The sequence below is a fragment of the Aquarana catesbeiana genome, linkage group LG02, assembly GCF_042186555.1.
Source record: "Aquarana catesbeiana isolate 2022-GZ linkage group LG02, ASM4218655v1, whole genome shotgun sequence".
Taxonomy (NCBI): Eukaryota; Metazoa; Chordata; class Amphibia; order Anura; family Ranidae; genus Aquarana; species Aquarana catesbeiana.
This window is the reverse complement of record NC_133325.1, coordinates 790,104,146-790,115,370: the sequence shown is the minus strand read 5'-3', so window position 1 is coordinate 790,115,370 and position 11,225 is coordinate 790,104,146. Positions and strand designations below refer to the sequence as shown.

Sequence of the window (11,225 nt, the reverse complement as noted above, 5' to 3'; positions counted from 1 at the left end):
TTTATCAACAAATGTGAGTGCAATCACCTACCCTTTGGAGAATTTATTACAAAGTAGTAATATTGCGCAATGATGTACTTTTCTTTTGTCATTATGTGAGAACCATTATACACTGAAAATTGAAAGAAGCCGGCAGGAGTCTGAGTGAGGGATTGGTTGATAGTAGGACCGCTGTGAACAGGCTATCCACACTCAGGTGGCTTCCTTTGATTATTGCTTTTATACGGAGGAATTTATTTAATTACTTAAATCACCAAACTTTTTTAGTTTATTCATTTGATTATTATTTTGGCACAGAGGATTGTAGCACTGTAAGTGTATATAAGTATATATATTTTGTGTATTATTACCACTGCATCACAAATAGGAGGTTGAGTTTAGCACACTGTTGTTTACTTTATCTTTTTCATATGGTGTCAGAGCACTATTTTTAATGGTTGCATCTTGAGTCATTTGTTTAGCTGCTATTTTTTTTTTTTTTTTTGCCATTTTTAGATATTCATATCAGAGCCTTTATTTTTTATTTTTTTTTCTCTCTCTCAAAAAAGGGGGGGGGGGGGAGAGAGAGAGGGGGCAAGGGGTACAGAAGTTCCACTTTTGGCACTTTAAGTGGTTAAACACACTCCTGTCCACTGTGTTAAAATTTTTAGAGCATGCCCATTCACTTACACAGCGTGCCGCAGGTACTGCCCCCCACTGGCCAAACGCTCTCATGTGAGCTGGACTCCGCTATCCTTTCATCATGGCGGGTGGAATGGAGAGAGGTCTGGTCACCGATCTTCCATCACAGGAACGAACACGGAAGCGATGGGCATTATGACACTACCAGGGCGGGTTATGTTGGAGGCACAGTCAGACACATTAAATGCACTAAGTTTAATAAATCTGCATGTAAACAAGGAGGCAAGTAACAAAAGTACAAAATATATTCTCTAGGTGGAGCAGCCTCATATCCCAGAATGCACTGCAATAACTGCACTCACAGGAGCGCTAAGACCGGACTTATGTTACGGAGTTTGAGAAGAGATTTTTGTTTAATAAAAAGAATGAGCGGAAAGTCTATTAGATGAGTGTAGTGATAAGAAAGGCTGCATGTGGACGGCGAGGACGGACTCCGCTCAGTTTATATAAGCAATCTCCTCTTCCTTGGTCTTCCCCAGCTGGGTGGTGGACAGGGTCACTTTTTCCTGTGCGTGCGGAAACGCCTTGTGTATACGAAGGTGACAGTACTCATCCCCATCGATCTGGACCTAAAGAAAAATAAACTGCTTTAAAAGAATTACTGGACAGATCACATTGGGGAGATTACAAATAGTTAGTAGATGTACGAGTCCCCAATAGCAGTTAGAAGTAGCATGGTGCTGGCTGAAGAGCTTCCCGTGGATCAAATCAAATGTAGAAGCCAAGCTGAGCATTTCAATTGGCTAAATACATTCCATGTGCATAAAAACTAAAGCATTCAAAGTATTCTTTTTTTTTGTAAAAACAAAAAAAACACCACACAGCTACAACTTGAGTAGAAAAGCCTGTCCTCTGCCAGCATGCTGCAGAGAAGGACCCTTGCTTGCTCTTCAGAATATATGATCCAACAGTGCATTGCTAAAATCAAACCTACAACAATCCTATGTCAGACATTAACGTGATAAAATAATCAGTGACTATTACTAGTGGTGCACTGAAATGAAATATCTGGACCAAAACTTCAGGATGTACTTGGCCAAAAACCAAATGGACAGTAACCTGTCCAGGGAGCCCACAATGTCGGCACCGCTGCCGATCAACAGTCGGGTGCAGCCGCCATTGCCAGTAAGGGAACCCGGCAATGAAGCCTTTCGACCTCACAGCCAGTTCCCTTGCACGAAGCACGCGGGGGGGGGGGGGGGGGGGGTGATGAACAAGCGGAAGTTCCACCTTTGGGTGGAACTCTAATCTCATGAATTTAAGTGAATATGAATGAACTTTTCAGCCACTGTCGGCACCTTTTCGGCCAATAGGCTGCTTTCACACGGAGCAGTTTTGGAAGCACTTTTGCATTAAAAAAAAAAAGCACAAGAAAAGCTCAAGAAAAAAGCTTCCCTTTAAATTCTATGCATGTCCTCACACTGGTCTGTTGCAATTCTGTTGAAGTGTAAAAATCTTGCTTGATGCATTCTTGCTGCATATTTGTTCAGGGAAAAAAAAAAAAAAAAAAAAAAAAAAAAAAAAAGCACCCCTCCCCATTGAGGGCCTGTTCACACTGGAATGCAGTGCGGGAGAGCCGCGTTCCCACTCAGCTTCCTGAACCGCAGTCTCAAACCACCACACCCTCACTCTGCAGAATTTGGGACTTGTATTCACTCAGCCACAGATCGGTTGCCTCCTACTGATATCCACTAGGATCTTCCTAGTGAAGGAGATGTAGACTCGCACTACCTCTGGACAACTTGGGCTCTCTCCCACAGATTCCTACCAGCCCTCCCCCGTGAGCAGTCTCCTGACCCAACTGGACCCTTCGAATAGGACTTCGAAATAGGCTCCCTCAGCTAAGCCTAGCTGGGACCCTGGTGTGTCTTCAGGCTGGCTTCCTCCCAGATGCCTGCCCCAGGGGGCAGAGCCCTTGCACAGGTTTCTCCTCCTGCAGGACTAGACCCAGGAACGCTGCCCCTTGTTGCTCAGGCCTCAGACTACTTATGGGCTCTCCCTCCACCTTCTGGGCACACCTCCCACTATGTTCTAGAACAGTTGTCTCTAAACTGCGGCCCTTTGCTTACTTTTATCCGACTCTTGGGCACTATTTTCATCCACTAACAATGGGGCTCAATTCCTCCCAATGACACCAAAGATGGAGTGTGGCTTACTCCCACTGACGTCAGGACCTTTTCTACTTAATGCTGAGTCCAGCCCCCCTAAATCTGAAGGACAGTAAACTGGCCCTTTGTTTAGAAAGTTTGCAGACCCCTGATCAGTGGCGGCTGATCAGTTAAAGCCCCCCCCCCCCCCCCCGAGTGGCCGGCGGCACCTCCACCCCCCCGGTCGGTCCAGCACCTGCCCCATCTAGGCAGGTAGCATGTAGCGGCTCTGTCCTCTCCTCCATCATGGCGGCTTCCAGTGTGTGGCTCCTCCCAGGCATCCAATAGGATTGCCTGCCCTTTCAGCCAATCTGGTGACTGGTCTCAAAACCCACTTCCTGATTGGCCGGGAGGAGGATCAGTGTTACAATAGTGAATATTCATTCGCTGTTGTAACACCTGGGTGGGCTCATTCTGCATTCTCTGCACCCCAAGCCCACCCTATTTTGAAGCCTATTCGAGCCTTTAAAAAAAAATAAACACCCCCACCATTGTAATTCATGCATCTGGCCAGTGGTGGCCCATCCATAGGGGGCGCATGGGTGCCACCCCTCCTCCAGAAAGTCACCAAAAAAAATAAAAAAATACTGGCCATTAAAAAAAAAACAAAATAAAAAAAAGTCCTTAAGTGCACTGTGTTCGGACGCCAGACAGTGCACTTATGGGAAGAGCCACGTCTATGCAATCACAAGATTGCAGACGCGGCGCTTCATTTGTGGGCATTTATCCCACCTTGCAGCACTTTCCGAAGTGCCAAGTAGCTTCCGCTCAGCGCTCGTAGTATCTATTACTACCGCTGGGCGGTTTGATTGACATCCCCGTTTGATGTCACTTCCTGTTTTTCGCTCTCCCATTGCACCCGGGAGAGGAAAACAGGAAGTATGAGTGCAGCGGACCCCTCCATTGCTAGTGCCCACACAGTAGGAGAGGACACCACACAGCAAGGCAAGTACCGCTGTGCTCCCATGGAGAACAAGGGGGGGGGGGGGATTCGATGTGACACAGGCTGCATTTGGTGGGACACAGGCTGCATGCGAGGACGAACTTCGCTGGGGACACCTGATGGCATCTGGTGGCAGGCGACGTGGCTAATGACACGCTCAGGGCTCCCACTGATTCTGCATTATGGTGAGTTGAATGATTTTCATTATATATTACAACGTAATAATAGAAATAATGCGCTTCAATCATCCTGACACCAGAACAACCATGGTGCCGGGATAATTGAAGTGCTAACACCAGGTGTTTGGAGTATCTTTATCTGCTGATTGTTAAACTTTCTAGAATACAAATATTTCTATTGTTGTGTAGGATCTGGGCCTGCCATCCCTCTATCCCTCGTTCATCTCAGACGCCAACCACACCACCTTAGAGCCATGCCCACTATTTCGCTGAAACCACGCCTATTTTCACCAAGTGGGAGCAGTCAACAAGGAAGGGCGGGGTCTGGCACCCCCCCCCATCCTAAAACTTCACCAGCCGCCACTGCATCCGGTGTCCTGCAAGGAGCCGGACGCATGGAGGGGGGGACCCCCTGTGCCCTTAATAGACAGGCCACCCCTGATGTCCTGCAAGGGGCCAGATGCATGGGTTGGGGGGGGACGACGACGACCCCCTGTGCCCTTAATAGACAGGCCACCCCTGATATAGAAGTCTCTAGACCAGTGGTCATCAACCCTGTCCTCAGGGCCCACTAACAGGCCAGGTTTGCAAGATAACTGAAATACATCACAGGTAATATCATTTGCTGCTCAGTGATTGGAGTATTCTAGTCTGCATCTCCTCCAAGGTAATACATAAAACCTGGCCTGTTAGTGGGCCCTGAGGACAGGGTTGATGACCACTGCTCTAGAAGACAGGAGGAGATAAAGCAGCAGCCCTAAGTAATCAAGCCCTGCTCCATGTTTTACAGAGGAGCTAAACTAAATTTACCTCGCAGCCTATTATATACTAACGGGGTGCTACACCTACAGGACAGTAGGGGAAGAAATCTCCCCAATGGGGCACATGGCCAAATATAAAAAAATCTGACAGGGTTTGCCATGCGAAATTTTAGATATACAGTACTTTAATCTGCACCACGATGTGTAATACTGCCATGCATGTAGCCTACATGGTCAGCTGCTGCACAGACTGCACTTACCTTAACAAAATAGTTTGTTCCATTGACCATTTGGGTTTTGTATGAGACGGCAATGAATGTGCCAAACGTTCGTCCATTTTTTTGTTCCACCTCCGCCTTCACCTGGGAGGAGAAAAAATTTTAAAAATGTTACTCGGGGGAGAGTGGCCCTCCTGTATTGACAGGGATCATTTATTTAATCAGAAATACCCAAGTATGAGAAGCCATTATAGTGCAAAGCTTTTAGTAAACTTTCATCTCCTGACTTGAGAACACTGGGCTCAATCTCAATGGAAGTGCTGGCTGTGACTTTATACAAGCTGTTAGTCATCTAGCAAGATTAAAATCCAATTTTAGGCTTTTTTTTAATATCTTATTGGAGGGAAAAAAAAAAAACAAAAAAAAAAAACAAAAAAACAAAACAAACAAAACAAACAAAACAAACAAAACAAACAAAACAAACAAAACAAACAAAACAAACAAAACAAACAAAACAAACAAAACAAACAAAACAAACAAAACAAACAAAACAAACAAAACAAACAAAACAAAAACAAACAAAACAAACAAAACAAAACAAAACAAAAACAAAAACAAAAACAAAAAAACACCCCCCCCCCTCAAGCTACAATACTCTCCAATCCAGAGCTGCCCCCTGCAGTACCTCTTCTTCGTCACAAGATGTGCTCAGTCTTCCAGCTTGAATGATGGCCAGCATCACTCAATCCTGATGAGAAATGCCCAGAGTTTGGCATTCAAACCCATCCCCCGGGCAAATCAGCTAACAGATTTTCAACCCTGCTTTCTCCTTCTGTCAGCATGTCCCTTTCCATTTTTTTTTTTTTTTTTTTTTTAACTTCCAGCTGTAATACAACATACATGAGATGAACCCTCTGTGCTCCTCTTTAGCTCAGGTAGCCAAAAAGAGAAGATGAGGGAGACTGCCCCTTCAGTGTCTGACACTATGGAGGGTGCTGGGATAATAGTACACATTGGTGCCAATTGGAGGCAACCAGACCCTGAGAGCCCCAACCACACTATACAACCTGAAGAACATTCTACTTCCCCACCCATCACAACTTTTAAATTATATGAAAAAGGTATCTTTTATTTATTTTATTTTAATTATTCTTTAGTTTTCCAGAAAATAGATTTTGTAAACTGCTGTAAATGAGAAGATTGAGATCCGGACAGATCACCACATTCGGCAAATGGCTCCATTACATGGAGTGTACAGAAAGGAAAGAACAAAATTACACTAAAATTTGAATTGAATAAAGATCCCAATTATTTCAGATTTAAATGTCAGATCTGTTATAGGAAAAGGTTTGAAATCAATGATCAGATCTGAGCAGTGTGACCTCTATATAGATTTTTATTTGTGGCCGGAGTTCTGCCTAATGCTCGTCTCTTATAAGCAGACATTCATCATAGAGGATCCGGAGGATGAAAAGGGAACTTGAACACGGGACACTGCGGCTGGTCGCTCACCGCAGACAATGCCAGGTGTCATAACAAAGTCACATGATGTGGGCGCCTCTCCCAAATCACATTATGATGAGTCACCTGATCAGATGACTGCAGAATTGTAATTCCACCTCTGACTGTGTGCAGCCCGGGGAAGAGGAAAGATTCTCAATAATAATTGTCAGATTTATACACAGCAAAACTCTGCCACTACCTCTGTTCCCCACCACTGAGCACCCCACTACTACCACCGAGCACCCCACTACTACCTCCTCCACCACCGAGCACCCCCACTACTACCTCCTCCACCACCGAGCACCCCCACTACTACCTCCTCCACCCCCGAGCACCCCCACTACTACCTCCTCCACCCCCGAGCACCCCACTACTACTTCCTCCACCCCCGAGCACCCCCACTACTACTTCCTCCACCCCCGAGCACCCCCACTACTACTTCCTCCACCCCCGAGCACCCCCACTACTACCTCCTCCACCCCCGAGCACCCCCACTACTACCTCCTCCACCCCCGAGCACCCCCACTACTACCTCCTCCACCCCCGAGCACCCCCACTACTACCTCCTCCACCCCCGAGCACCCCCACTACTACCTCCTCCACCGAGCACCCCACTACTACCTCCACCACCACCGAGCACCCCACTACTACCTCCACCACCACCGAGCACCCCACTACTACCTCCTCCACCGAGCACCCCACTACTACCTCCACCACCGAGCACCCCACTACTACCTCCACCACCACCGAGCACCCCACTACTACCTCCACCACCACCGAGCACCCCACTACTACCTCCACCACCACCGAGCACCCCACTACTACCTCCTCCACCACTACCTCCACCACCGAGCACCCCACTACTACCTCCACCACCACCGAGCACCCCACTACTACCTCCTCCACCACCGAGCACCCCACTACTACCTCCACCACCGAGCACCCCACTACTACCTCCTCCACCACCGAGCACCCCACTACTACCTCCACCACCACCGAGCACCCCACTACTACCTCCACCACCACCGAGCACCCCACTACTACCTCCTCCACCACCGAGCACCCCACTACTACCTCCTCCACCACCGAGCACCCCACTACTACCTCCTCCACCCCCGAGCACCCCACTACTACCTCCTCCACCCCCGAGCACCCCACTACTACCTCCTCCACCCCCGAGCACCCCACTACTACCTCCTCCACCCCCGAGGACCCCACTACTACCTCCTCCACCCCCGAGCACCCCCACTACTACCTCCTCCACCCCCGAGCACCCCCACTACTACCTCCTCCACCCCCGAGCACCCCCACTACTACCTCCTCCACCCCCGAGCACCCCCACTACTACCTCCTCCACCCCCGAGCACCCCACTACTACCTCCTCCACCCCCGAGCACCCCCACTACTACCTCCTCCACCCCCGAGCACCCCCACTACTACTTCCTCCACCCCCGAGCACCCCCACTACTACTTCCTCCACCCCCGAGCACCCCCACTACTACCTCCTCCACCCCCGAGCACCCCCACTACTACCTCCTCCACCCCCGAGCACCCCCACTACTACCTCCTCCACCCCCGAGCACCCCCACTACTACCTCCTCCACCCCCGAGCACCCCCACTACTACCTCCTCCACCCCCGAGCACCCCCACTACTACCTCCTCCACCCCCGAGCACCCCACTACTACTTCCTCCACCCCCACACATTCTTTCCACCACCAAGCACCCCACCAATAGTTACCTCCTTCACAGAGTACCCAACCATTATCTCCTCCACCACTACGCACCCCACCACTACCTGCACTACCACTGAGCACCCAAACATTATCTCCACCACTACCTTCCTTCACCACCTCCACCGAGCACCCCCACCACTATCTTCTCCACCACAGAGCACCCCCACCACTATCTTCTCCACCACAGAGCACCCCCACCACTATCTTCTCCACCACAGAGCACCCCCACCACTATCTTCTCCACCACAGAGCACCCCCACCACTGAATACCCAACCATTATCTCCACCACCACTGAATACCCAACCATTATCTCCTCCACCACAGAGCACCGTACCACTGCCTCCTCCACCACCATCACTGAGCATCCCACCACTGCCTCCTCCACCATCAGAGCACCCAGCCATCATCTCCACCACCACTCATTACACCCTCCTTTCACCAACTCATCCACCATCACAGAGCAACCAACCATTATCTCCATCTACCATTTCCCCTTCCACCATCACAGAGCGCCAACCACTACCTCCTTTCACCAACTCCTCCTCCAACATCACAGGGCACCCACCACTACCTCCTCTGCCATTAAGCACCTATGACTAGCTCCTTCACCACAGAGCACCCATCACTACCCTCCATCAAGACCTTCAGCAATAGGAACTCATCACTACCTCCTCAACCACAGACCCAATCGATTTGTTCACCATCACCAAGTACCCCACCACTACCTTCCTTCACCGAGCAACCGAACAAAACCCCCACTACCACTGAGCACCCCATTCATGCTTTCTCCACTTCTCCCTAGGCAGATAAAGGAACCCACTTTAAAGGAATTACCCTCTATAGAGAGGATTAAGCTTTTACAAGATCTCATTTAAGATAAATATGGAAATCCCCCCCAGTAATCCATCTATATAAAAACCCCAGTCCCCCAGATGATGTATGAGAACAGAGTCCCCTGGCTCACTACAGCTCGTGTTATCCATATAGATCTGAGGATGAAACCGATTAAAAAAAAATAAATAAAAATCTCTTTATTTTTTATGATGTTTAAACACTCTGGTTCCTAAAGACAATACCCCCCCCCCCTCCCTTTCTGCTGTCCTACATCACCCTGTACCTGGCTGAGCACAATAAAATATAAACAGAATTTAAAGGGAAAACACTTTTGTTGCCCATAGCAACAGTCTGGCTTCTGATTGGTTGCTATGGGTGACAAGCAATTATCATCCAGCACATTCTTCCTTCATTGGAGTCTACACCGATACATTGTATCCTAGTCTACCACCTCTTCCCCGTATACATTGTATCCTAGTCTACCACCTCTCCCCCCCCTATACATTGTATCCTAGTCTACCACCTCTCCCCCCTATACATTGTATCCTAGTCTACCACCTCTCCCCCCTATACATTGTATCCTAGTCTACCACCTCTCCCCCCTATACATTGTATCCTAGTCTACCACCTCTCCCCCCTATACATTGTATCCTAGTCTACCACCTCTCCCCCCTATACATTGTATCCTAGTCTACCACCTCTCCCCCCTATACATTGTATCCTAGTCTACCACCTCTCCCCCCTATACATTGTATCCTAGTCCACCACCTCTCCCCCCACCGATACATTGTATCCTAGTCTACCACCTCTCCCCCCTATACATTGTATCCTAGTCTACCACCTCTCCCCCCTATACATTGTATCCTAGTCCACCACCTCTCCCCCCTATACATTGTATCCTAGTCTACCACCTCTCCCCCCTATACATTGTATCCTAGTCTACCACCTCTCCCCCCTATACATTGTATCCTAGTCTACCACCTCTCCCCCCTATACATTGTATCCTAGTCTACCACCTCTCCCCCCTATACATTGTATCCTAGTCTACCACCTCTCCCCTCACCGATACATTGTATCCTCCGTCACCTCTCCCCGCACACCGATACATTGTATCCTCTCCCCGCACACCGATACATTGTATCCTCACCTGGTCGCACAGCTCCTGCACGGTGGCATCGGCCGGTTTGGTGTCCCCCACTCCTCCGCACTTCATTGGCATCTTGCTGGTTTGGTGTCACCCGATCTCTTCCTGACACCGCCTATATAACACCGGGATGTACCATCTATACGGGGACGGGGGTATAATCAGCATTCTGTGTACAGAGATGTCAGCATTACAGATCACCAGCAGTTATCTCCCCCCCCTCTGTCTGTGGTACGATCCTCCTCTCTGGTCATATGACAGCTGACAGGAGGAGGGAGGGGTAATCAGAATCATGTGATAGAATGAGGATCAGGATGACACCATATTGAGGGATCATCATATCACTGTGTCATGTCTGAGGGACAGAATATTCATAGAATGCCAGGCTGAGGGACAGTATTCATATTATACTGACAGGGGGGCATAGGATCCTCATATGATGATATGGGGGGGGGGGCACATGATCCTCTTATGATGACAGGGGGAACAGGATCCTCATATGATGACAGGGGGCGCAGGATCCTCATATGATGACAGGGGGGGTCACAGGATTGCCATATGATGACAGGGGGGGTCACAGGATTGCCATATGATGACAGGGGGGTCACAGGATCCTCATATGATGACAGGGGGGGTCACAGGATCCTCATATGGTGACGGGGGGGCACAGGATCCTCATATGATGACAGGGTCACAGGATCCTCATATGATGACAAGGGGTCACAGGATCCCCTTATGATGACAGGGGGGCACAGGATCCCCTTATGATGACAGGGGCACAGGATCCCCTTATGATGACAGGGGGGTCACAGGATCCCCTTATGATGACAGGGGATCACAGGATCCTCATATGATGACAGGGGGGACACAGGATCTTCATATGGTGATAGGGGGGCCACAGGATCCTCATATGATGACAGAGGGGGCACAGGACCACCTTATGATGACAGGGGTCACAGGATCCTCATATGATGACAGGGGGGCACAGAATCTTCATATGGTGATAGGGGGCACAGGATCCTCATATGATAACAGGTGAGCAAAGGATCCTGATATGATGACAGGTGGCCCCAGGATTC

The 11,225-nt window shown here is 49.1% G+C and overlaps 1 protein-coding gene across 1 annotated transcript; it reads right to left on the bottom strand.

Moving 5' to 3' along the window:
• Positions 1-861: 861 nt before the first annotated feature.
• Positions 862-10,306, bottom strand: LOC141129429 (cystatin-B-like). The gene is made up of 3 exons (XM_073617461.1): positions 10,150-10,306; positions 4,972-5,073; positions 862-1,250 (listed from the first exon to the last, which is right to left on the bottom strand). Exons 1-3 carry the CDS (start codon positions 10,219-10,221, stop codon positions 1,119-1,121), a joined length of 306 nt encoding a protein of 101 aa, XP_073473562.1. The 5' UTR covers positions 10,222-10,306; the 3' UTR covers positions 862-1,118.
• Positions 10,307-11,225: the final 919 nt, after the last annotated feature.

Bases quoted from the DNA above. Each gene is read 5' to 3' on its own strand.
- LOC141129429 (XM_073617461.1), bottom strand. From the start codon at position 10,221: ATGCCAATGAAGTGCGGAGGAGTGGGGGACACCAAACCGGCCGATGCC. The intron at 5,074-10,149 runs GTGAGGATACAA...TTCTCCTCCCAG, and splicing joins TGCAGGAGCTGTGCGACCAG to GTGAAGGCGGAGGTGGAACA. The intron at 1,251-4,971 runs GTAAGTGCAGTC...ATTTTTCTTTAG, and splicing joins GAACAAACTATTTTGTTAAG to GTCCAGATCGATGGGGATGA.